General features: G+C 43.7%; 1 protein-coding gene across 7 annotated transcripts; it reads right to left on the reverse strand.

Moving 5' to 3' along the window:
- Positions 1-591: 591 nt before the first annotated feature.
- ALDH18A1 (aldehyde dehydrogenase 18 family member A1) lies at positions 592-26,467 on the reverse strand. 7 transcript variants are annotated; one of them, XM_051617830.1, is made up of 19 exons: positions 26,388-26,467; positions 24,501-24,611; positions 19,652-19,775; positions 18,785-19,008; positions 17,951-18,100; positions 17,756-17,860; positions 16,915-17,067; positions 16,263-16,353; positions 14,582-14,706; positions 12,450-12,594; positions 12,191-12,264; positions 10,343-10,442; positions 8,992-9,212; positions 5,653-5,790; positions 5,348-5,543; positions 5,074-5,195; positions 2,954-3,140; positions 2,491-2,586; positions 592-1,499 (listed from the first exon to the last, which is right to left on the reverse strand). In XM_051617830.1, exons 2-19 carry the CDS (start codon positions 24,540-24,542, stop codon positions 1,318-1,320), a joined length of 2,475 nt encoding a protein of 824 aa, XP_051473790.1. In that variant the 5' UTR covers positions 24,543-24,611; positions 26,388-26,467; the 3' UTR covers positions 592-1,317. The 7 variants fall into 7 exon arrangements, with proteins under 7 accessions (XP_051473790.1, XP_051473789.1, XP_051473792.1 ...); XM_051617829.1 differs by having other exon boundaries at positions 16,909-17,067; XM_051617832.1 differs by lacking the exons at positions 24,501-24,611; positions 26,388-26,467 and adding an exon at positions 22,093-22,164 and having other exon boundaries at positions 16,909-17,067.
- Positions 26,468-27,708: the final 1,241 nt, after the last annotated feature.

Below are 27,708 nucleotides of genomic sequence, written 5' to 3' on the forward strand. Positions count from 1 at the left end.
TGGGGATACTAAGTGCATACAGGCCCTGCGAGTGGCTGCCTGGGTAGGGCTGGGCACCCAGGGAGAGCCCAGAGGAGATGTGGGCCCCTGGCCTGCAGGCAGGCTGGTGTGGGGCAAGCAGGGCTGGGGAAGGCTCAAGGGAAGGGAAGCACTGTGGTTTGTTTGCAGGGAGGCCTCTGGGTACCTGGACTGCAGGTGATCTAGTTTTGCTCATCCTCCTGCTTCCTCAGTAACAGCTCTCCAGTACCTTTGGGCTGCACTTATGGTGCCTGATTCTAAATATCCTTAAATTAGTTGATGAATCCACTTTAAACTTGCTTGCAACTCGCCAGCAATCTTGGGTGGGCACTCCTCAGCAGCACCCTCCCCCCACCCCCACTGCCCTGCTCCAGGACCTGCTGGTGGCTCTGGCTGCCTGTGCCCCTGGGGCTGAGCAGGTGGCACCAGCAGCCACCGGGATGGCGCTTGTGCGAGGAGTAGGGGGGAGCAGCACAGAGAGCAGCTGCCGGGGCACCCACCCTCCCTGCTGGCCATCCAGGGAGAGCTGTGCCCAGCACACCTGAACCCACTGGCTGCAGGGCACGAAAGGAAGCATTTCTTGAGACCTTTATTCAGGAAAAGCCAAAGTAGCATTGCTTTCAGAGGAGGGGCTGTAGAAGGTTGAGTTTTATAGAAAACCAAAGAAAAATAAACCTTTGGTACAAAAAAGTAACAAAGCTAACATAGTAGACAGTTGTGTTAATTATCTACAATAGGCAAAAAAAGAAAGAAATTAGATATAAAAGGTTTCTTTGTCAAAAGCTTACTATGCATTTAGAACATCTACCCCTTTATCACAAGAGCGACCAAATATAAAGAAAGTGTAAAGCTTTCCAGTTTTACAGAGCTGCTATGATCAGAAGACTTAAGAAAAAAAAAAATCAAGTTTGTTCTCTAGAACAGGTATTTGAATTAAAAAAAAAAGAGACTTAAAAAAATACTTGTACTCCACTACCAAGCATATTTGCTGTAGGGAGCATTAGGATTAAAGAAGAATGCAGCAGATCTTTAAATATTTCCTTGTGGTAGCTGTATGTTTTGAAGGTCTGCCTCTGGGAAAAGTGAGATCAGTGTGCAGATACTAATAAAACTGAAACAGGCAGGGAAAAAAAAAAATCTCAGATATGGGATCATTTTATATTCATTGTACTGCACAGTGACAGAGAACAATGTTCCTGAAGATTAAAAAGAAACTCCCTCCCCAGAGAGTGCCCTGGAAGCCTGAACTCCTTCAGGAAATATTTACACCACTGGGTTTTCACCCCTACCCTAATGTTCTCAGTTGGTATTCCTCTGAGGGAGAGGGAGGCTCTCATGAAGATACTTCATGCTCCCATGCTCTGAAAAGTCAGAAACAACATGATTGTCTCCTCTCAGCAACCACTTTGTGGTTAAGAGTCCTTCAATTCCCACTGGTCCACGTGCATGGATACGAGAAGTACTAATTCCCACTTCAGCACCTACAGGAAACACACAAGACAGGCACAGTTAATCCTTAGAAGATGTTCATGTCATACTAAGCAGTTTTGCACCTTCATGTAAAAAATCAGCTGCTGGCCCTTCAGTCACCTGCCTTTCTCTGCTCCTTTCCAAACACCAGTATGTTTTGCTGGTCCAATTTAAAAGTTAGGGGAGTTTAGCTATTACATTGTAAATTGTAATGTTTATCTTTCTGGCTGCTAAAGAGCTACTTTTAGAGAGAAAGATGCAAGAGGGAGAAGCATCTCTTACATGGGGCCTATACTTGTTTCCTGAAGGTTTTATCCTTCTTTTAAAAAGAGCTAAATTAGTCAAGATTGTGTGTGATCTTACGCCCTTTTTTATCATATTGAGGTGATACTGCAAGACCTTAAACTAAATTTTTTTAATCACACCGAACACTGAATGTTCCAGATGACAAAGTAACAGCCTGCTACAGAGATTTCTGAGTTTCTGCCTCAGGAAAAATGTTTCCCTTGTCTTCTGCAATCCACAGTAGGTGCATCTGTTTATTAAAGCAACTGATACTCGTTTTGGTTCCTGTCTTTTTCATTCCTTAACATCACAGGGCTGGCACACTAGTCAGCAGCTCAGTCGGGCCAGCAAGAATGAAGCATGGCATTCTTTACAGTATCATTAGAAAGATAAACAAAAAAAAGTTCATTCCATGCATGCAAAGTACTTTATTCTGATTGAACAGAGCTTCAAAGGATCCAAAACATCTTTGCTCCCTATTGCTACATTAATCTGCATAGTCTGTATGGCAGTATTAGCAGGGAAGACACACAAAACTATCCACGTTCCATGTGGATTAAATGTCTAGGCTTCAACTTATCCTATGATATCTTTCTCTGAAAACCTTCCAATAGATACTAAGACCAGAGACTAATCCTGTCTTCCAGGATTCAGACTGCCACTCTTTTCACACAAGAGCAAATCCTGCAACCACTTCCCTGCAGTAAGGTCTCTTACCGAGTCCAAATCTATAGCCATCAGAGAACCGAGTACTGGCATTCCAGAAAACACAAGCACTGTCCACATGCTGGAGGAAGAACTCTGCTGTTTTCTCTAGGGAAAAGACAGAGAGAAAAATGAAATCCAGTACATACAGAATGATCATGCTCTCCGATAAACACAATAGTGAGCAGATGCAATACGAGGCTGGGGGAAGAGTGGCTGTAGAGTGGCCTGGCAGAGAGGGACCTGGGAGTACTGGTTGACAACCAGTTGAACATAAGCCAGCAGTGTGCTCAGGTGGCCCAGAAGCCCAGTGGCATCCTGGCTTGTGTCAGGAACAGTGTGGCCAGCAGGACTAGTTCGTTATGTCTTCTGCAGACCCAAAAGAACCACTACTGCAATGTAAGTAGTTACACTAACACCAAGAACTGGCAGTCAAACCAAAACGGTAGCTTAAGGAAGCAGACTGATCACTAACCATTTTCTGTGATTATAACATCTGTGTGAGAACTTCCATATTTGTGGATATGTTCAACAGCCTCTTGGACACTGTCCACCACCTCAATGCAGCACTCCAAGTCCCCGTATTCCGTGCGGAGTGACTTCACTTCTGAAGGGCTGAATGTCAAGTAAGATGCAAACTTCGGGCCAGCATGAATCTTTACCTGCAACACCAGAAACATTTTGTGTTGCTGCTCATACCAATGCCTTCCAGGTCAAAATGGGGTTGCTTGTACTCTGCATGGGATGTAGTTAATTTTCTTCATAGCAGTTCCTGTGGTACTATGTTTTGGACTTGTGACTCAAACAGTATTGAAACCACAGTAATGTTTTGGCTGTTGCTGAACAGAGCCTTGCACCAGGTCCAGGCTTTTTTTCTCCCACTCTGTCCCCTAGCAAGAATGCTGGGAATGTGCAGGAAGTTGGGAGGAGACAACCATGATAGTTGACCCAAAATAACCAAAGGGACATTCCATGCCATATAATGTCATTGAGCAGCAATACAAACTGAGGGGCATGACATACTCCTAGTTTAGGACTCATTTCAAATTATTTAAAGCAGTCAAATCACTTAGAAAGTCATAAGGCAGGAGGACAGTAAAATGCTAGACTGGAAAAAGCTAGAATATTGCAGCCAGCCCTTATTTTAAGAAAGCAACTGCAGTGCAGAAAGTAAGTACAGGAATGCTTCCAAGTTTGCACCTACAAAAGACTTAAGATCTCAAATGGCTTTTACCCTTTTATTTTTGTAAACTGACACTAGCCCTTTCTGAAGTGTTTCAGACACAAAGGAGTTACCAGGTCCAAAATGAGAAAACTCACGCAGATATTTCTCATTTGTTGGAAAGATGATTTAACACATTATCAACCTCTGAGTTTAACCATAGCAGACAAGACACCTAAACAATGAGAGATAATTTAGAACTGACACAGCAGAGAAATCCCGATGCAAATGAAAGACAGGACATTTTGACAAGACAAACATAAATGGGAAATGAGACACAAGTCTGCAAAATTTTAAATGGAAAAGCTTTTAAGAAGGTATCTGTAAAACAGCATTTTCTCGTGGAACTATAAATTACTTTCATTGCCTCATTCTGCCCAATATTTACATGTTTATTGTCAGGTCAGATTAGACTGAGGTAACATCCACCCCACTGTATTCGGAGCTGGATGGGTGTTGGTGGAAATGCACTAGTGCTCACATTCCTCCCATGCAAAATACAGCAATCTATTCTTCACCCTGCCCTTCCCAAGAAACAGCCAAAGACATTAAAAAAATCCAGCAAATGAGGACTTGCTCCTGACTACCTATGAGTTTCTTTTACTATGACCCTTTCAACATCATCAAAACATATGGCTTCTCTATTTTGCCTGCATTAATCATTGCCTGCACACTCTATTTGCCAAATACATACTGCTGTGTGAAAATCCTTGATTTATGTGCAATTCACACTGCTTCATGGATACTTCTCTCCCTATGCCTCTCTGCTACTCTTACTGACAGAACATTATCTATGTCAAGACACCTTAATTAGTATACTGACCTTTCCCTGTTCCTCTGACGTACTAGGAGGGAAAACAGGCATGAATAAAGGTCATGCAATGTGAAAGGTTTAAAATAATGTAGATGAAGCAGATTGACAAGGGAGAAAAACAAAAAGGGAAAAATGACTTGGGTAAGAAGTCAAATTAATAGATTAAAGAAGAATCTATTCGTATCTGGGAAGTGAACAGCAATTAAGCCAGAATTAAGAAGGGTAGAGAAAGCATTGTGTACATGCTCTTCTAAGGCAGAAGACCATTTTTGCTATATAAAAGTATTTCTGCCCAATAATGGCATGTAGCTGTCCTGAAGAAGCTGCTTTAAGATAATTTCTAAAGAAAAATGGGGTTGTGTGGAGAAGCAGTGAAAGTTCTCCATAAGTTGACTTGCATATACAAAGAGACACCTGGATAACTGACGTGTTATTTCATCATAAAATTAATCAGGGCTACACCCGCCAGATTGAATGCTTCTGAAGTGTTAGGAAAAAAAATAATCAATCAATCAACCAAAAAGCTCACCAAAAAAACCCACGAGTATGAGTGACTAACCTGTTCCACTCTCAACATGTCTATGATCTGATCAAACAACGGGGTTCTCAGCAAGTCTCGATGAATTAAGAGAGTTTCCAGAGCATTGCAGGCAGCAGGATATTCACACTTCGAGTCTCTGACTGAGATTTAAGAGTAGGTAATTGGTTACATAACATTTATGACAAAGACTCTGAGCAGCATTTGAATTATGAATCACCATAACCATATTTCACACTCCAGATATGAAGTTCAATAACATCCATGAGATTCAAGTCACCCTCTCCCAGCTTACTTATTCGTGTGACCTTCTCAACACTGGCATCTGTGTCCACATAGACATGACAGATCCCTTCGCTGTGTCCCATCACTGGGATTCCCTTGGCAGCTTTCTGGATGTTCCTTACTAGCTGTGATGAACCACGTGGGATGATTAGATCTATCAGCTTATCCAGACGGCAAAGATCTTCTACTTCCTCTCTTGTGTTCACCTGTGGTAGTTGCAATGCAAACAGCTTATGGTTTGAACCCTCAGGTTCTGCCTGTGCTCTTCATAGATACCATAGCAAAGAAACTGTTGATTTCATTCTAGGCACTTACTAGTTGAACTGCATCTTTGACTCCATGGATGGAGAGTGCTTCTTGAGTCAGATGATGAAGAATCTGATTGCTACGTGCTGCCTCTTTCCCTCCTTTAAGTAGCAAGCCGTTTCCACTGGCTATGGCCAAAGCAGACACCTGTCAGAAAAGAGTTTATTTTAAAATAACATAGAAAAGTAATCTGTCTCTTCTGTCAGAGAAAGACCCACAAAATAGATTAAGAACAGGACTTTTAATCCTGCTGCTTTACTTAGTCTATGGCTTTAATTTTATGGCACCCAAAAATCACTACAAGTACCAGCACATTTAAGTTAGCGTTTCAGGAACAAACTTGAGTTCTCAGGGTACTATTGCCAGGGGGAGACTGCAGCAGACAAGTCAGAGAAAACTTTGGACATAGACTCTGGTATGAACTGGGTAGCTGTGTGGGCAATCACCTCAAGGAAAATAATTTTAGTTGCAAGAACTGTTGTCCTTAACCATTCTGGCAGAAAGTGGCTAATGAGCTCTTCATACAAGCAGGAGGAACACTTCCATCATGCTGTCTAAAGCAGAAGTCAGAAATAGACAACACTTGTTGTAAGTGTGGGGGAAAAAAGCTTGCTAGACCACAGGCCCAGCATCACCTATATCACTCCTTTCATTATTATAGCCAGAATGAACCAACTGATATTTTTGCCTGCCTGTTTAAGGTGCCAAATTCACCCATTTGAGTCCAGCAGCACAACTATACCATATTTTTTTAAAAAATGCTCTAAAGAAGCCACCACTTTTTGGAATGTAAATAAAAATTTACTTCTGCTGTTGAAAACATATACCCAATTCATTAAATCTCCAGACACTAGCTCTTCTTGGTGTTTCCCCCACTGAACAGAAAATCTCTTTACCAGAGGGCTCGTTGTAGGTTTTTTTTGTTGTTGTTGGCTTCATTTTTTTCCTTTTCTACCTAGAAGTATGTCAGACATGATAAAGTTCTCTTCCCACACTTATTTTACTTTTTTTATCCCTTTTTGCCTTCCTCACCCCAATCCCATTCCCAGTGACCTCACAATTTGTCCATCTATTTGAAAAAAAAAACACAAAACAGTATACATTCCTTTAGAAAACAAAATCACCTCCTCTCCAGAAAATTTTAGAACAAAAAAAATAAGAATTTGAAGCATTAAGCACGAGGTACATCTCAGATCACCTCCTTCCCCCTTCTAACATCAAATGGGTAACAACAAACACAATGCTTGATACTCTGCTTCAACCTGCTATCAGCAATTTGAAAAATAAGAAATATGTCAGAAAAACACACTTTAAGTACAATAGTCTAGGAAGCCTGCCTTACATAGATATTGTGTGTCTTTCTAACTTACAAAACTAGACACTTAAAAGCAATCTGACTGTGTTTTGAAAGTATCCTTTAAGTATCTCCAAAGGTCAGTAACATAAGGGAAAGCTAAATACTTATTTAAACGAAGAATTCCTGACTGCAGGCATAAACTCATTTGAAAATTAAAGAAAAAAATCATCAAGAATTAAGACAACAACATGAAAAACTTTGTGATTTGAAAAGAGAACAGAAGGGGTTTCAAAACAGTTCAGTCCCTTCAAAGAATAGTACAGCATGACTGTACTTCAGAGCAACAACTGGATTTATCATAATCTACAGGAAACAGCCCGTGAAAGATGTTCGCAATTTGGCCTTGCAAGTATCAGAAGCAAACATGCCATTTGTATATGCTCATTAGAAGCTTATTAAGTCTTAACTGGTAAACTGCATGTGTTTCACCTTTACTGCAACTCAAGACTGAACTCTGAGCACTGACTCTTAACTCTGCATAAGCTACCTCCAGGGAGCAAGTCGAGCATGCTCTCTTCCAGGGCGAAGTCAAATTTCCCCTCTAATGCAGTGGGAAACTATGAGGAGTGAAATGCTCCTCTGCACTCAAAATACCATCCTACTATCAGCTACAGCATGGGACAGAAACCATACAATTCCAGCACAGGTATCAAAGATGATCCTCTGAAGGTACATCAGAGAACCTGAGGTGAGTATGCGGACAGGAGGCTTGCAAGAAGAAAAACATGTACCAAGACAAGCTATCCCATGTCTATGAAAAAACAAAGGGCAGGGGGAAGCCAGTAAGAGTCATTCTGGTGTAACATAAAGAGGGGGGAGAAAGAAGGAGACATCAGCTATGCAAGGCAAGAGACCAGGGTTGAAGTCCAGGAAGACAGACTAGAATTCAACAAGGGAATATACTGGTTATCTATGAAGAACAGAGCTAGCAGCAAGGAGCTAATAATGGTAGACAAAGGAGACTAGTGGCTTTTAATTTCATGGGAACTTTGCCTAGACCATTCTTGCTTTCAGTATGAAATGGGGACCATTCATAAAATTCAGGCATGACGTACCAAGCTGTCCACTGTAATCTCACTTCCTTTTAAAGTGCCTGATTCCAGCAGTTTCTCCTCAAACACCTGCTCATATGTTAGAGAACTCCTCAACCAATCTTCCTGGCTACCTAATGTTAATTACGGGAAACTGTTCATAATGAAGTTATTTTGTTTTCTTTTTAAAGTCCACTGAAGTTGCTCCATAAAATAGTTGGGAGATAGAAAATAAATCAAGGTTTTCTGTGGAAATTAGTTCAGCCCTCATATATTTTCCTGCATTATAAGCATAATTTACTTATAACAATACCTGCACACAGCATGGCAGATGAAGGTATTTGACTTATTTCTGGCACAAGATAAATGACACTCACAGTACACTATTTGACATTTTCACTAGCCTTCCCAGCAACTTCAGGACTTAAGAACTTAGAACACCACCATTCTTACTCACACCAATCTCACTACAGCTGAGTAAAAGCTACCCTTCCTCCTCACTGCATGCAAGCACTATCAGTACAGGACAGACCACTCAAAGCCTTCTGTGCTTCCCTGTGCCTTCCTGAGCCTTTTCTAATTGTAACTTTTTTAATCATGTATTCCTAACAGTAACAGTTAACTACTAGCATCTGTAGTAAACAGCTCCTGTTTAATCAGAGCCTGCACTTCCGCTGTGTGCAGCATGGACAGATGAAACAAGTGCTCTTTGGAAGGAGCCTCCCAAGCTGCGAGTCAGACACGGAACACACATTCGTAAGACACATGAAGGAAATGCACTCTCTGAATGTAAGATAACTCCTTTTACATGTCAGTTTAAAAAAATCAATTTTAGAAGAATCCAAGCAAGAGTCCTTCGAGACAAAACTTCTTGCAGCCTCACAGCTGCTGACCAACAGAAATACCCTTTCTTTTGTCATCAAAGAAATCCCAACAGTGTCATCTGCCCTCTTCACATACCTGTGGAAGACAGTCAGGACGGGACTCAAAGATCACGAGAAGGACACCAATAGGCACTGTCACCTGCTCCAAATCCAGGTCTTTTGCTACTCGTGTCCGCCGAAGGACACGGCCCACGCTGTCCTGGGAGGACGCTGCGATCTGGCGCAGACCAATAGCCAAGCTGTTCAGCTTTGACGTGGACAGACTTAGACGTTTCAACAAAGGAAGTGCCAATCTCCCTAAAAGGAATTAAAAAATTGTGCTGGAGATAGATTGGTCCACCTAGACTCAGGCAAAAGAAACTTAGACAAGTGGTGAACCTAAGGAAAATTCAGATATTTCCTGTGCCCTAGCCAGAAACCTACCCGAGATGAAAAATGCACAGCATTATGTCTAGTAGCCACAATAAAACCACTCAAATGGGACAATGATTTCAACCACCATCACATTTTCAACCTAATGCAGTTTCAGTCATTTGTAACATGAAGCAACATCAAAATCCTCAAATATACGGTTTGTCCTGTTTCAAGTACTGGTATATGTCTAAATGTCTCACAAATATCTACCCTTGTAGTATTTCTGGAAGGTTTGTGCAGTAATTGCATCTTTCTGCTTTACAGATAGAAATCCCAAAACACAAATGCACAGAGTTTCTGTTCAGACTGTGCAAGAACTGCCTGAATTTTCTAGTCTGAACACGTTCAGTCAGTAAGTCAACCCTGAAATGTCCCGTCAAGCACTCTGCTCAGTAAAAAACTTTTCCTGGCATCTTCCACAAAGTATTACAAATCATTATGTGTCATTTTGATACATTTGCTAACCCTGTATTTTCACATCCCAATAGCAGCTTCTCAATGAATGCATCCATCTAACATAGAAAAAAAGTTTTAATCCAAACCACTTAAAGAGAACCTTCCTCAACAAGAAGGTGACACGGTTCTTTTTGGAAAGCATCAATTTAAGTACAGAGATGACAGCCTTCCCCTCAGGAGCCATACATTACCTTAACCAGCCCAGAAAATACTCACTTTATGCATGACAATAACACAGATGAAGTTTGTTATATTCCATTTCTAAAGTGAGCCTCCTTTGGCAAAATGAAGCAATAATTTTTATTATTTTTTCTTCTTATAAACCCCTTGGTGTTTTGCAAGGCCTCAGCACCTTCTCTGATGAAGGCATCTGCTCTATGTAATTAAGGAAGCTGCAGCTGTTTACACTGATAAGGTCTCAAGGTCCTGGGTTCACTAATCTCTGCCAGCCTTGCTACCCAACCCCAGGTGACAGAGATTCTAGTCCTGGTCATTTCCTTTGAGGCCCAGACTGATTCAAGACTATAGGATTTCCGCGGAAGGACTCGAAATATTACCTTTGTTTTCGGCCTCTTCCAAGTCCTTTTTGTTTGCCAAAAGAATTTCTTCTCTCTGGTCAGTTAGTAAGTCAGCAAGATGATAAATAATCTCTGCTCTCTGAAAGAGAAATAGTTTCTGAACTAACTTCTTACACGAAGTCCATGCTATCTGATCCCCTTCAGGCCATTGTTGACCACATCCTGCCACTGTCCTGACTCCCTGAATACTTGGGGCTGTGCAGAACTGGCCTCCAAAAAAGTGTCTCTCACTGAAATTGACTGTAATAGAGAGACGACGTAACAGAAAAAAATAAAACAAAGGAGAAAACGGTGGCAATACCGCGGGGCGGCGGCGGCTGGGCCTGCACCAGGAGCTGCGCCAGGCCCGGGCGCGGCCTAAGGCTGCGCAGCAAGGGATGCCGCCCGTAACCGCGGGCTGTGGGTCCCAACCGCACCCACCGCTGCGGCTGCTGGGGCGAGGGAGGAAGAAAAAAAGACAAAAGAGAGAGGAGAAGGAAAACCAAATAAAAGGAGCCGAGCTGAAAGCAGCCCCGGCTGAGACCACCACAGGCCGTGACTTTGCCACCACACCCGGGTCCGGTGAGGAAAGAAAACAGCGTCAGACCCCTCGTTTCGCCAGCGCTCCTGAGAGCATCGGCAGAAAGCTCTTCATGGCGATAGCGGGGAATGGCCCTGCCCCCGTGCCCAGGCTCCAAAAGAGCCGTCCCCTGTGCTCAGGCACACGGCAGCCCGGCTGCCAGAGGCACCAGGAGGACGAAGGCAGCGGCTGCTGCAGCCCCTGATGTCCCTGCTGATCCCACCTGCACTGGATCTGCCCCTGCTGCCACAACGCGCCTCGCCCCCGGCTCCAGGACGTGAGCACATCACCCTCCAAACCTTTCACCTCTAACTGAGCACAACATCACCCTCTAAACCTTTCACCTCTGACACCTTCTCCCCCGGCTGTGTCATTGGCCCCTTACTCACACGCACCTCCTCGACCCTGTTCGGGAAAGGCTTCGGGCTCTCTCTCTACCCCAAACTATAGTAGTCTTTTTTTCTTTCTCTTTGCCAACCGGGTACATTTACATACCCAGTTTTACACAAAACTTTTACAATAAAGTGGTATTTTAAACACATAATCTGTGTGTGCGCTTCACAAGAGGAGGTTATCAATTGGTTCTATATCCGGTGGAAGCAAGCTGGCCCGAAGTCAGGGACTGACCCACTGAATAGTTAAGAAGGCTATTCTGAATGTATCAGAAAGTCCTGATAAACAAACAGGGCGATTGTGCCCTGAGACAAGGCAGCTTTGACCCAAAACCGGGTTTGGACAGTGATGGGGGCCAGCTGATTTTTCCAGCCTGTATCACACTGAAAAATGAGGCTGAACACTACTTCAGCCTTGACTTTGCTTTTTATTATCTTGCTTTCCATGCCCAGTCTTCACCAAACCCACAATGTTCTTCCTTTAAGACCACCTTGTCTTCTTCACAACAGAAGCCACATTTTACCAAGGCAGCTGCAGAGCAGTAATTGATTTTCTACAGCTCCTCTTTTGCATACACTAAGGAGTGAATGGGGCAAGTTATTCCAGCCAATTCTTCAGCAGCTCTGATGAGAAATAATTTCTGTGTGATATGTGACACTATGAAAATGTTTATAAACCCCACATGAGAGCATATCTTACTTCACAGCCCAAAGGTACATTATCTTTCTGCTTTTCTCATCTCTTCAAGCATGCCAGATGATGGATCTGGCACACAAAGATTCTTATCCCAAAGGGCCATTTGAGTTATGAATCTATGTTGTAATACTTGCTGCACAGTCACAAGCTTAACAAGTGAGGCCATATTGTTCTGTCACCTGCTCAGGCTGTAAAGCTGCCAGGGTCCTACCACCAGCTCGAGCCATCTCACCCTGCTGCTCTACTGTAGGACCTGCAAAAAACCAAAAACAAAGTAACAGCTCATGTGGAAGTGACCACTAGCCCTTCCATCTTCTGATTCTTTGCTCAAAGCATGAAAGCAGGCACAGAATCTTAAACAGACATGCAAGAACCTGCTGTATGGTAAAACAGGAAATCTCTACAGCTCTCAGTGTACATATTAAACTCTGTTCTTACCTGCAGGTTTTACCTCTGAAAAAAAAGTTCCGACTTTTTTCCCTTCCACAATATCTGTGATGACATGACCCGAGATCTTTGGGTGGGTTCCATTTGCAATCACTACAGACGTGCCTCCTTGGAGGGCCCACAGAGCTGCTTTCACCTACAGCGAAGGGTAGAGCCATTTTCAGGAAATTAACTTGGCATTTGAATTAGCCCTCTCAAAGAGCCTTCTTGCTCCCCTTTCATCTCCAAATTGATCACTTGCACTTGCAAAGAGCATTCAACACACTTCAGGAATTTCCAAAATGTAGCATTTAATGAGATCATGTATTTGTGCTTTACCTTCCATTGCCTAACTAGCTGCGGGGCACATTGAAGTTTGTTTAGTCCTTCTACAGAATGTGGAGCTTACACTAGGATCAGCTTGTTAGGAAGGGTTCTCCGAAATCCCCATGTACTCATTAGTCCTAAGACTAGTCTCCTTCCACACACCTGAGCCATTGTTTAGGGCATCATCACAACATCATTTCTGTAAAATTTTCCCCATTTCAACATTTCACTTGTTCATGCCAAATACAGAAACAAAAACCCAAATCCCAGAAGTTACCTGCTGAATAGGTACTGCCTGTGGTCCCCTTTGTTTCTTTTCCCAATCAAAGCACAGGCAGCGTTATCCCACCCATATATTTAATTGTGTGTCATTCATTTTACTGCAAAAGCTCCTCTGCTTCCTCACATCTACACCTTCCTAGTATGGTTCCACAATTAAGTATCACAGCAGGAGACACCACCTTTCAAACATACCAAACTCTTGACTACCACAAGACCATCAACTGCTCTATTTTTGCTCAAATTTCATGCTTATGATCAAGATTTGTACTTTGAGCTGTCATCTGTTTATTCTACTGTTGACATTACTGTTTTCCAAAGAATAGCACCCAATTCTCAAGTGCAACACATTTATTTTACAAGAGGCACTGAGACTGTGATTCAGACTTAAAGATATCAAGTATCTCAAACAGATTACTATTTTACAAGTACTCTCTGAGGTTGACAGCTTTCCCCTCAATACCTGGCATTGTTTAAACTGTTCCAGAAGCCAGATCAAGGGGAAGTTGTTTCTAAATAAGCTCTGTACATCCCATAGTTACAAACAGAACACAAACACCTACTCCTTTCGCCACCTTCCAGTCCACACCGACACTGAAGTACGCCTTACGCGATTCTTCAGAAAAGGAAATAAAATGTAAGGTAACAGGTGAAGAATTTAATTTTGTTCTTTCCCTGCTTATTAAAAATCTTCGGTTTTAACAGACAATCTTCCAAAGACAAGGATCTTGTGTGGGACAGTGTCAAATGCTTTGCACTAGGACAGGTGGATGACATCAGTTGCTCTTCCACCAAAGCTGTCACCCTGTCAGAGCAACCGTAGAAGGCCACCAGATTTGTTGGGTATGATTTGCCCCTAGTGAAGCCACGTCTGTGCCCACGGGCTCTTGTCCATTCCCTGGATACCACTAAGAGGCCACTGAGAAGAATCTGGCTCTGTCTTCTCTACACCCTCTCTCCAGGTATTTTTACACAAACCTTCTCTTCACCAGAGTAAACAGTCCTGGCTCTCAGCCTCTCCTAGCGTGATGGAATCTCCAATTCTTTAATCATATTTAGGGCTCTCTGTTGGATTAACTGTAGTATGCCATGTCCTTCTTGTCCAGAACCAGACACAGCTCTACAGATGTGGTGTCACTAGTGCTGAGTAGGGGGAAATAATAATTTCCCTCAACCTGCTCACTACGTTGTTTTTAACGCAACCAACCTAGGATGCTGCTGGCCTGCTTTGCCCAAAAGGGCACACTGCTGGCTCACATTACACTTGGTGTCTGTCCTTTCCAGCCAGGCAACTCACCTGCCAGTACCCGCCAGATTCAATTCATCTAGAACAAACTGAATAATTCAATTCCAGTGAATGGAATTGTTCCTCCCTAGGGGTAGGACTCGATTTCCTGTTACTGAAGTCTTTAAGGTTCCTGTCTGTCCATTTCTACAGCCTGTCAAGATCCACCTGAAAAGCAGCACACTCGTTTTGTCTCTCCTACCCACATCTCCCTTTCCTTCCCAACAATAAAACAAATGTTCTGTATTTCTACCTTGGCTTCCATGCCTCCCATTCCCACCCGGGATTTGGTTCCAAATGTTACAGACTGCTGGTCTCCTGGATAGAATATGTCAATGAGCTTTGCATCATCAGATCCTGGAGGGCTGTCAAAGAGTCCTGATATAAAACATAAAATCTTGTTAGTGATATATATCCTCAACTCAAAAGCTCACCCATGAAAAGCAAAACCAAAAACCCACGAGGCTGAGAAGCTGTATTCCAGTTTACAGGATTGAAAACTTTCACTGACCTCTGCTTTGTGACTGAAAGCATGAAACACTCCACAAACAGAGGCAAGAAGTGCAGCTTTACTGGATGCACAGTGAATAAGAAACCCAAAACCCACATGCTGAATAGCAGCATACAAGCTGGGAGGCAGAGACATTTGGTCGAGGTTACAGAGACAGTTTACAAGTTTTGTATGTTCAAAATCAGGGCTTGCTTACATATACAAGCCCACAACTGACTGGTCAAAGAACACTCCTCACCAAAATCTCAGATGGTGTTCTTGAATGCTGAGTTGTACAGTGATAAACTAGGCAATTCAGAAATATGTAAAAAGGGTAACTATTGAAGTATGCTAAGAAGGAACACAACAGAGACATACTCATATTAATTAGTTTTTCTTTTTTTTTATCTAGCAATTTTATGTAACTATGTTTGGAGTGGAATGATGCTTTGGTTTACCTAACACATTAAATCTAAACTGTAACACTACAGGTTCCAGAAATTGTATGTGAATAAATACTGGCATTACAAGAGCACAAGTACCAACTATCTCTCTTTCCTCAATAGCTTGGGAAGAGGAGGACACACAACTTTCCAAAATCAAGATGTCACATTGAATGAATAAGCTTGGAGGATGCAGGTGTTTGGTGTAATTTATTTTTTTAAGTTGTTTTGCCTATTGCTGCTTTCAGTTGCTCTCAGTCATTTCAACTAGAATCAACCATGAAATCCACCTAAATCTGCTGGGAAAAAAAGTGTTTATAGAAAGGCAGCTCTTTTCTTCTCAGAGTCTACAATATGTGCCAAAGTCCAGGATCCACTGAAAGAAACCCAACTGAAGAAGATAAAAAGACTATGTGACTTGAGTAACGTGGACTACACTGATCTGAAACGGCACCCACTACCCTCCTCTTTTAGAAAATGAGCTTCAACATCCACAGGTGACAGACTTCTGTCACAGCAGCACAGCTCAGAAGACTAGAGCAGTGTAAGCCAAATGCCTGGGAGACAGAAAAAGCGAGCAAGTTCCAGCTATCTGCAAAGCCATGACCAGGACTTGTAATGTACCTGTAATTCACTGGAAGACAGAGCCTGCTGCCAGAGAATACTGCTTGGCTTATACTCCTGATTCTAACCACATAGCCTTTATCCCACACATTACTTGTGACTGTATCACACAATTCTGATAAGTCAGAAGTGCCACAGTACCTGTGGTATTCCGGGTTCTAGCACAAGTCTCAAGGCTGTATGCATTCCCACCCACACAGATTCAATAATGTGGCAGACAGACTTTGGCTTGTGCCTTGGGTACTGCCTTACGGAATTACATGGCACATGGTAACTGTCCCTGTAAAATATATGAACTGAAGAGATCAGTAAAACCCAAAGAGAGGTTGGTTTGACTTATGTACTTCAACGAAAAAAGAAAGTAATTACTCACAAACCTTCTACATCTGAGAGAACAATCAGGAGATCAGTCTTCATTTCCACAGCCAGTCTTGCTGCCAGACTGTCATTGTCCTTCACACTAATCACCTGCAAGGCACATGCACATCAGCAGCACTGAATAGCAGAAGGAACTCGGAAATTTGGCTGCAACACAGAAAAGCAAGCTACCTCAGCACTACCAAGTTCTTCTGAGCTACTTTGTTCACACCCACTGTGAAACCTGGGTTATCTTTGTGCAAAGTGCACATACTTTTGGAATGCAGTAAAGCAGTACCAAATGACAAGCAGTGTGATCAGTACCTGCATTCTCCACCTTGGTGCACAGTGACAGAACAATCTTTGCTAACTCACCCTGCTGTAAGAGAGGGTGCTGGACTAAATGACCTGCACAAGTCCCTTCCAACTTCAGTTCTTCAGTGAAAACCTAACTGAGCACACTTGCTTTTGGCAAAGGAGTCACAGTCTGCCCTGCTTCCACCCCACAGCACTGTATCATGCCAGGAACAGACAGGTCATCATTATCTTCTGTACTAATTTTGCATGTTTCCCTGCTGTAGGTTTCAGAGATCCCTGATTGTGGCATTTAGTGAAGTACGCATTAGTGCTGTACCAAGATCCACCCCCTTGCAATACTTTACCCACATTTACCCCCTGAAGATCACTGTTTGGCTCTGGAGGTGGAACAACAGCATCATTAGTGTTAATTATGGGGACAATATTCATCCTTAAAAGCTCATGTAATGTTCCATTTAAGTTTCGACGCTTCTGTTCATCATGGAAATCCAGATTGGTGACTAGAATCTAAAATGGGGAAAAAAATTAACGGATACTTAGTCGACCTCTTTTCCTGAGAACACCATAAACGTATGTACTAACATATCCTGACAGATCAGTCATGCTCTTCAGGTCACTAGAGAAACATAAGCCACATTTAAAGGATAGAGAACACAAGTGAGAAATATTCTTTCCACAACATTTCCAGCCTTCTGTGCCTTAACTTCCACTGGAGCCTATGGAGCCTATAATGGCCTCTCTCAGGCTAGGGATACCATCATCTACAGGTCAGAAAGGTGTGAGGTGCAGATGGACAGCAAGTTCTGATGTGTGGATATACACTTCTGTCACCTTTACAGAATGTGTGGCCACTTGCTGTTTCAAACCCCCACTTTAGATCACCAACCTTAGCTTTCGTGAAGAGAACTTAACAGAATCCCACCTGTAAATAACAGCAGGACACACACAGGCTCCAAAAAGAAAAAGCTTATTTGCTTCTACTTGACAACAGGTGACTCGATTCCATAAATACTTAGGAAGGTACTCCTGTATAAGCTACAGGAGTGCCTTACACTACAATAATAAGCCCCAAAAGTAGGATAGCAATGGAAATGATAAGACTACAGTAAAGAGAACGGCATACAAAACTTGGAAAAAATCCAAGAACAATTCCATTGCTGACTGCAGTCAGGCTAGGAAAGAAGGAATCCCTCACCTGAGCTGCACAGATGCTGTACTGTGTAAACATGGCCTCATACAGAGCCATTAGTCCACTCTGGCCAGCTGCGGCGCAGGCTCGGGCCTCCAAGACTGGAATGGCCTACAAAGATAAAGAACAGCTGTCAGGCAGTGATTTGAGCAGGTACTACCCAACATTCAAGGAGAAGCAGGAATTCTGCCAGCCACTCACCATATCTTTTAGCTGACTCTGGCCTGAATGAAGTGCTTGCCTCACACTCTGAGAAAGCAAGATCTCGTGACGCAACCGCTGCTTTCCAAAAGCTACAGCACCACTGGTGACAATCATCATCTCTCGGCCCTGATTTTGCAGCATTGACACCTGCCAGCACAGAACATAAAAAACAGGGCCTGGAGTAGGACCATTGCTAGCGTGACAATTTTGGCTATTATAGATAACCTTATGCTCACCAGTTCTTGCTGACACAAGTGTTTGAATTTTCACAATACATATTGCTTGGCAACATCTCTATGCCCCCGGCCCCTCCACCTCCACTGCTATAGATAAGAAAAGATAAGGTATGAAAAAAGCTGCAAAGCAGCGGCTGCACCTTCCACCAGTCTTAGTCACCATCTGTTCCCAAAGCTGTCATTATACAGTAACCGCTTCTGTGAGGTGGACAGTGATCACCTTAGTATCACTTGCTTCTTTTCCCCTTCCCTTCACTTATTAAAGTCTCTTTATTTCAAGCCATGAGTTTTCTCACTGTAGCTCTTTCCATTTTATTCCCAGTCCTACTGGTGGCAAGGCAGAGGTGTGGGGAGTGAACAAGCACCTGTGTGGGTGCCGAGCTGCTGGTAGGGGTCAATCCCACCACCCCTTCAAACACTGATTTATTGAGTTACATGGTTTATGCTCCCATAGCCTAGGAGAATGCAGAAGGGAAAGGGCAACGCGCTGTTTCAAGGGCCATCACTGTTTTATGAGCTCTGCCTACAATCTTCTGTGCCATCCAACAACCTCCCAGTATCTGAAGTTAGCACAGACATTCAGTAGCAGAATTACCTGCTCTACGATAGATGCCAGCCTCCCAAGGGCCAAGCCACACTCATCCCCTCGGGTCACGACAGCACTGCCCAGCTTCACCACGATGCGCTTGGCGTGCTTCAGCTCGCTGCGGTGCGCAAACGGCTTCCCGTGCGCCCGGCTGAGCGGCACCGTCAGGAACGGGATGTTGCTCCAACGGCGGACGGAGCTGTTCCCTGACCTTTGGCCACAGTGAGGGAGAACTGTCATTCAAGAAAGAAAGAAAAATGCAGTTTTGTGTTTCAGTCAGACTTTAGGTCCTTGAAGTCAGGTAACATTTCTTCCCTTTCCAAGGCTAAGGCTTACAATACACACTTCTCAGTGGCTGCAAATGGAAAACCTGCTTTCAAGTCACCACAATAAAGTGCAAACCAACGTCTGAGCAGCACCAGCCATCCCTAAGGTATATAAGGCAATGTGCCTTGTGTCACAGAGCTTTCACTCCGGGAATCTACAAGACCAAGCTGAAGGATGCTGTAAAAGAGCCCATAAGCTCACAGCAGAAATAAAAGTACTAGTTTTAAAAACAACCTCCCTTTAAAAATCAGTTTATTTCCAGTTCTCTTGGTTGAGGCCAAAATAAAGAACTTCTATAGCAATAGTTTCATAACTCTTTTTTCTTGAAATGCCTGTCAGAATGAAAAACATCCTCTCAGACATGCAGCTGAATATCACTGAGGTAAGGGAGAAAAAAACACTCAAAAAGTACAGCTTCAACTGCAGCTCACTCCATTTTGAATGATGTTAATGCAGTGATTTTCCTTTCAACATATGAAAAAGCACAGGCATGCCCAGACACATGCTGACCAACATAATTAGAAATGTGTGCTTTCATCTCATACATACACAAAGGGGAAACAGCTGCGATGGCATGTGGTGGCAACACAAAGCACCATCCAGGGGAACGGACAAGAGGTCTCAGAGCAGCTCGAGACAACATTCTGAGATGCCTTCTGCAAGTCAAGGATATCTGTAAGTTAAAAGAAAGTGAGGAGGGGAGAAAACTGCTTAAATATCAGCAAATTTACATCCGTATTTCCCTCCACACCTGCCCAGCCACCTCAACTTCTTTTTGTTATGTACAGTCTCAATGCAATTTCCTTGTGCAAGAGACAGACGGGCCGTCCTCTCCATTCTGCAGAATTATCAGACTGACTCAGAAGAACTGAAGGCCCTTATTCCCTACATTCGGGCAGCAAATCATTATTAAAGATCGAAAACAAAACAAGGCTCCCCAAGAAGAGAAAGATGATTAGGTACACTAGCAGTGTACCTAAAATGGAAAAAAGTCATAACTGTGTCCACAGAGAAACCTGGAAGAAAAATAATTAAAATGTAGAGGTTGTATCATCCAGACTTCTCGTACACCCCACAACAGGGCATCTGCTGTACTTCTCCTGAATCTCAGCTCTATTCAAGACAGAACATACACTGATTCACTTTTCCCTAAGCACTATTAAAGGGACTGCCTGCTCCTCTTCAGCTCCCTTCACAGACTGTCCCCTTGGGGAACAGAACCAGCCACTCTACCTGAAGTTTCACCCCCAGACATGTATTTACTGTTACAACCTCTCCTGTCAGGCCTTTAGCTCCCACTACAGTAAGACCCTTCACCTGGTGTTGCACTGTCACCCGAATACAGTCCCATACTAGCTAGATCAAGCTGTGTTGTCTCCTTGGTTGCTCCTCCTGATCTGCCAGAGAACCACTTCACTGCAGACCTCTTGCAGCTAAGAGCTCTGGAACCTTGCCTCCTGTTTCCCTTAGCCAGAGACAACTTTGCTAAGAGCAAGCAGACAAGAAGCCAGAAGCAGCAGACTGTGGATCTTCTGAAGGGAAAAGACTGGAAGGAAAGAGCACATCTTTGAATCTAGCTTGTGAGAAAAGGCAAGGAGAATAAGTTCACAAGACAGAAACGGGTATTTTAAAGCAGCTGCAGACATCAAGTGAAGAAAAAGATGACGTGATTTGGGAATGATGTTGCCAGAAAGCACAGAGAAGAATGCAGGGCACACTGTATATTACAAACTTTCTTTCAGGCTAGTCCAAGGTTGCAGAACAACTCCTTCCTCCTCCCTCACTCAAGGATTTAAAGTTAATTTGAATCTTCATTTTCCATTCCACTCCCACTGCCACCATTTCCACATCTGGAATGGTGCTCTTCAGTAACAAACCAAAAACAGGTATATAATTTAAAAAACTTTAAAACTCCTGCTTTATTTGGAGGAGGAGGAAGCAATAAAAAGAAATGCAAGATGCATTATTCAGGTATTTCTCTAAGACTCGAGCATCAGCTTAAGTTATTATATTTTTCACTACTGGTAAAACCTACTCCTTCTAAACTAGGCTCCAAACCTGACTTTTAAAAATACTGTTCTCATATCACCTCTTTAAATAACACAAATTATCTTACATTATGACTTATAGAAAACAGTATTATTGGCTAGTTTTCATGAATTTGATATCTTCATAACAGCTGTTAAGTAGCACAGTACACTTAGATTCTGTTCCAGATCAGTGTAAACAGACTTAGTCACCTTCCCCAGCAATCCGGTCTCAAACCCTAAAACTGCTGCCTTTAACAATCTATAAAACAGACTTTTCAGTCTGTTGGCAGCAGGCCCGTGGGACCTCCACAACTATTTGCAGTGACTTGATAAAATAAAGCTAAAAAACGTTTATCACAGTTTTTATATACAAAGGCAAATATCTCAACTAAGTTTTATGACATTACAAAAGCAAAAAAAAACCTGGAAACCAAACTCCTACAGAAAGAGCCGTACTGTACTAACTTCAGCAATTCAGAAGATATAATTCAAGTTCCAAGGAAATGCACACAATTTTAATGAAGCAAGTCTTTACCGTAACATAAATAAGTCCTCTGTAACACTCAGGAGGATTTGTTAACCAGCTTTGTTACTTTACCAACTAAAACTTTTGTAAGGAAAAACAGTAATTAAAAAAATCTGCAGTTCTTAGTGCAAACTCAACACCAAGAAACCTTCCCAGAAGGAGGCCAGTTCAGAAGAACTGACTAAAACAAAGAAAAGCTTCAAATTGTTCTTAGAACAGTTTGCAAAGTTTTCTTTTATAGGAAGAACCCGTAAAGCTACAGGTACCATTCAGTTCTTTCATAGAAGAACCCGTAAAGCTACAGGCACCGCTCAGTTCTCGCCCGGTGCGGGATAAAGCCCTGGCTCTGGCCTGTCAGACCCGGTCTAACTTCGAACCGAGCACCTCGGAAGGCAGCAGCTGCGGAAGTTCAGCATCGTTCCGTGTGGTGGTACCTGGCCTGTGCAGGTGGGGCGGCACACGCAGCCGGTGCAGCAGGGCCAGCAGCTCCAGCCGCCGGCCCTTCCCGGGAAGAAGCTGCGGAGCCGAGCGCGGGGCGAGCGGCACAGACGGGCAGTTCAGCCCCACGAGCACCGCGGCAGGCAGATCCCTCGTTGCACGTTGACCAGTGGCCCCTGCGGCCGCCGCTCCTTGCCCGCCCGCCCCGCCCCGCCCCGCCGGCACCGGCAGCGCGCGCTGCCACAGCGGCCGCCGGCGGCAGGGCCACGTGACGCGCCGCAGCCAATCGGCGGCCTCCGGCGGCAGCGGCAGCCGCCAGCTCAGCGCGGCCCGGGGGGGGGGTGAGCCCGGGGGGGCGCGAGGCCGCGGCGGGGGGGGGCGAGGCCCGGGGGGGGGCGAGGCCGCGGCGGGGGGGGCGAGGCCGCGGCTCGGGGGGTGAGGCCGCGGCCGCCGCAGCCCTCCCCCCGGCACACACTCCTTCCCGTCCTGCTGTCCCAGCAGATGATGTAATTCCACTCCACGTTGCAGCAGTAAATCCAGGGCTGTGCAAGTTGCAGCACTAACGACTGTTTTCTGTCTCGTCCCAGGCTGGCCCAGCCAGCCCTGCCCACAGCACAGGCTGCCTGCTCATCTCCACGTTCAGCTTCACTTGACCTCGATTCTCCTCAGATGTTTGCAGCCTGATGCAGACAACAGGGCTTAGGAGAGTGGTTTTACCTCCCCAGGCACTCTGCTCCCTGTGTTTTCTCCACTCTACACCAAACCCCTCTGAAAGGGCAGGAGTGCTGGCTCTGCTCTTCACTTACCTCCCACATCCCATTTGCATTCATTTCTAAATTAAGAGACTCACAGAATCATTTCAGTTGGAAAAGACCTTTAAGTTCATCAAGTCCAGCTGTTAACCCAGCGCTGCCCAGGCCGCCACTAAACCACGTCCCTCAGCACCTCATCTACGTGGCTTCTAACACCCTCCAGACAGGGTGGCCCCGCCGCTGTCCTGAGCAGCACATGCCAGGGCCTGACAACCCTTTCATGAACAAAATTGCTCCCAGTATCCAATCTAAACCTCCCTGGGCACAACTTGAGGCCATCCACTTGTCACTTGGGAATAGAGACCAATCCCCCCCAACTCCAACCTCCCTTCAGGGAATTGTAGAGAGCGAGAAGGTCTCCCCTCAGCCTCCTGTTCTCCAAGTTAAACAACCCCAGTTCCCTCAGCCACTTCTTATAAGACTTGTTCTCCAGACCCTCCACCAGCCTCAATGCCCTTCCCTGGACACACTTCAACCTCTCCATGTCCTTCTTGTCAGGAGGGGCCAAGAAGTGAACATAGTACTTGAGGTGAGGCCTCACCAGTGATGAGTACAGGGGGACAATCACTTCCCTGTTCCTGCTGGCCACGCTATTTCTAATACAAGCCAGGATGCTGTTGGCTTTCCTGGGCATATGCTGGTTCATACTCAGCAACCATTGACCAACACCCCCAGGTCCTTTTCCACCAGGCACTTTCCAGCCACTCTTCCCACACTTGTACCATTGCACAGGGTTGTTGTGACCCAAGTGCAGGACCCAGCACTTGGCCTTGTTGAACCTCATACAACTGGCACATTGATCCAGCCTGTCCAAATCCCTCTGTAGAGCCTTCCTATCCTCAAGCAGACCAACACTCATTCCCAGCTTGGTGTCATCTGCAAGCACTCTTGTCACTGTGATTAGCAGAAACCATAAACATACAGTTTCTCATCTCCAAAGACACTAGAAGATACATAGTAGTTCCTCAGTTCACCTCAGATGCCAGATGTTAGTCTTCTGTCTATACCTATTTCACCACTATTACACCCCTATTTTCCTATTAGAATTCAAACAAATTCCAGCAGCACTAATTTTCACATTGTTAAAATACAGGGTTTTTTTGCCATGGGGGTAGGGTTCAAGATACTTGCAAAAGCCTCAGTGTCTCAAGCATTAATAGAAGACCCAACTCAGCAATTATCTGACATTAAAGATTTCCTTATCCCAGTGTGAGGGAAAACAAACCGATCTGCAAAATAACCCAAAATAAAGACAAGGTCATCACTTTGTTAGAAGACTATCTGGAGATCTCCACTTTGCCAGAAGCATAATTTGTTTTAATCATCATAGCACACATAAGCCCTTCTCTCCCCTTCTCCACACTCCAATTATTAGCAAAGATAAACCTGCAGAGTATAATAGCAGAATAAAGACAGTACTAGAATGATGTTCACTCATTCACAAAAAAAGAGAGAACAATAATTAAAGATACATCACAGCAGATGTTTTGTTGTGTTGTGTTTTGTTGGGTTTTTTTTCATGTTGAGCCAAGCCTCCATTTCCATTTTTAAACAGCTAACAGGATACAGGAATGGTCTCATTTTAGGCCCACCTGGACAATTTTTAGTACATAAAACTTCTTCAAACTGTGCATCCAAATAAAAAACAACTGGTTTTCCTCAACCACTGCAGATACTGAGGAGCTGCTTTTCTTCTTCAGACACTGAAATAGAGGAAGAATTGGTAATAGAAAAATAACAGAAATTAAAACAGTACTTTCATTTGCTACATGAAACCAGCAGTTCTATGGGAGGATGCTTGTTAGTGGCAAGGAATCCTAGATTTCTTACCTGCTCAGCAGTTATTTATCTCACTGTACAACAAGCACTATAAGAAGCGAGCCATGGAAAACTGGTTTCACTATAGTTAAGGGTAATTAACACCCTGAGTAGTCTTAAACAGAGTTCCATCTTTGACAAGAAGCATGGAACCATCCTGATGGTATTAACAGTTTGTGTAGGCAGACATGCTACAGTCCACCCTCAGTCCTAGACACAATGGCAACACACAGAGGTGTATTTTCATACAAAGACTTCTCACCTAATTTAAAAAAACCCCAAATCATAAAGTAGCTGTTTTAATTAAGACTACTAAGTAATCTTAATCTGATAAGGTTATCAGGTTAGTCAGACCTGGGCTGTTTAGTCTTGAGAAGACTAAGAGGGGGACCTGATGAATGTCTATAAATACCTGCAGGGTGGGTGTCAAGAATGGGCCAGTCTCTGTTCAGTGGTGCCTGTGACAGGACAAGGGGAAACGGCACCAAGTGACAACACAGGAAGTTCCACCTCAACATGAGGAGAAACTTCTTTCCTGTGAAGGTGACAGAGCCCAGGGACAGGCTGCCCAGAGAGGTTGTGGAGTCTTCTCTGGAAACTTTCAAGACCCATCTGGACACGTTCCCTTGTGACCTGCCCTGGGTGTTCCTGCTGCAGCCGGGGAGATGCACTGGATGATCTTCAGAGGTCCTTTCCAACCCCTGTGATTCTATGATACCTTTCATATCCAAAGCCCCATTATGGAACCTCTTTCAACAGGTGCATTCTGGCAACAGTCAAGCCAGCCAGAAACAACTTCCTAAGAAAAACTAGGGAATAATCACCAAATGTAGGATTTATTTCTAAGCCACTGTCCTATCTTTTATCCAAGAAGAGCATCACTCAAAACAGCATTCATTAGCATTTCAACCTCAGGTGTGAGAAACGTCTGTCATGCCAATTAACAGGCCCACACGGATCCTTCAACGAAGCACAGTTTATTTACATTCTTGCAAGAATGGGTGACCTAAGCAAGCAGGCACACCCATAGCAAGGTGAATAACGGTTTATATTCCCTATTCCCGACACAAAGTTCCCTCCCGTTTCCCCACTGGCTGGGCACTCCAGGGTTTACAGCCTCTCCACGCTTCCAATTATCCTATAAGTTTCCCGCCCCTGTTTACACATTCCATTCTAGCAGTTTACTTTCTACCTTTTTAGGTAAAATTTTGACCTTTCTTGCCCCCTTGGCTGTCTTCCCAATTAACAATCTACTGGTGTCATGCTGCCCTGAGGAGCAACATAGAAGTAGCTTTGTTCAGCCTTATCTTGGGCCATAAATCCTTCTCCATGTTCAGATCCCCCAGATGGAGCCCAATTAAGTCCCTCAGTTTCTTGGGCTGTAAACCACTCCAGGTGTCATTGGAATGTGCAGATATCTCACTTATTTCAAGCAAACTATTATATTCCTAACACTAAAGTATATGTATAGATATGTGCTCAAACAAACTATATATTCCTAACACTAAAATATATATATACGTGAACCAAACCAAACACTACGTTTCTAACACTAGAATGCAAAATCAACACTACATTTCATTTCTAACACAGGGAACTGAGCATGCTCAGCTCAGCGTTCCCTCCAGTTCCTTATTTTTAAGCTGTCTGCCTTTACCCACCTTTTCTTTTTTAATTCTCTGCCCTCACAATGTGTGTACCTCTTCTTTTGGGGTTGGAGAGAAACAAAATGGCGTTCAGTTTCTGTAAAGGATAAGCTGAATCCCAAATCATAACGGTTAAAAGAAGATATAAAATAAAATGCATCAGTAGAACAGCAGTCTGTCATATGCCCAGATAAAGTACATTAGAACTACCTGAACAGTCTCTTGGTCTCCAGCTTTGTATGGCTTTGGGGCTATTCACCTTCTCCACACAATTCATGATTTTACAGATTTCTAGTGCGCCCACCCTCTTACTCCTCCCTCTGCTGTGATTCTCAAGTCGTCCCTAAACAATTCCAGCACCCAGAAGAGCACCAGTCCATTGCTGCCAACCCCCTTGCTCAAAACTGCAGCTCCCACCTTCTTCTGAAAAACAGCTTGATCATGGTAATATTCTGGTCAGAGACCAACCTGTCTGTACAATCATGTGAGTACTTGTGTCAGCAAGAGAGAAGCACAGCAACTCCTCAGACTACACTGCCACTAATGAATCAGTGTAGGATGCTCTTGCTCTCCCCATATCAAGACTATTTCACATAGACAATCATCTTCTTTGCTCCTCCTCCACCTCCCCAGTTATCCTCAACAGAGTACAGCATATTACCCAAGGAAGAGTCCAGAACTGCACAGCCTTTTATTCTGCACTTCATTCCTTACCTGACAATTTCTACCATTCTATTTGCTTTTTGACTTTCACTGCACCTTGAATTGACTTTTCAGAGCATCATCCACAGTGACTCACAGATGTTTTCTTCCCTGGATGCTGCAGAAAAACATAAAAATAGCATTGCTTTCACATACCTACTAATACAACATGTAGCAAGAGCAGCTGAAAAACGACTGAAGCTGAGCCTGAAATATGCTCACTCTGCTACTGAATATAAGAACCCTGGCAAAGAGAGATTTGAAGAGGAAGGCAGTACAGCAAACAAACAGATCAGTAAAGCATTTAAGACAACAACAAAAAAAATTAACTGATGAAATTACAGAAACGGTAACATACTTTCTGAAGTGACTAAATACCATAGAGCAGGAAAAAGGAAAAGCTGATTTTAAAAAAAATCTCCTACAAATGGCTTCTGAGTATCAACAGCAAACCTGAGAAAAGGAAGAAGGTAAACACTTCCAAGTGTCCGTTATATTTTAAGGTAGAGAGTCTGCACAGTATAAGCATTTATGAAAGTACTTCAGTTATTTTTTATTTAAGAAAATAAAACTGATCTTGACTTCATAGTACAGAGACCCTTGCCAAAGGCTTTGGAAAACTGTCTAAGCTTTG

Source organism: Apus apus, chromosome 4, assembly GCF_020740795.1.
Source record: "Apus apus isolate bApuApu2 chromosome 4, bApuApu2.pri.cur, whole genome shotgun sequence".
Taxonomy (NCBI): domain Eukaryota; kingdom Metazoa; phylum Chordata; class Aves; order Apodiformes; family Apodidae; genus Apus; species Apus apus.

Coding starts and splice junctions, on each gene's coding strand:
- ALDH18A1 (XM_051617829.1), bottom strand. CDS start 24,542: ATGCACAGTTTGAAGAAGTTTTATGTACTAAAAATTGTCCAG. Junction 10,443..12,190: donor CAGCTTTACAGCCTGAGCAG/GTGACAGAACAA, acceptor TTTCTCTTTCAG/AGAGCAGAGATTATTTATCA. Junction 1,500..2,490: donor TGGCTATAGATTTGGACTCG/GTAAGAGACCTT, acceptor TGTTTCCTGTAG/GTGCTGAAGTGGGAATTAGT.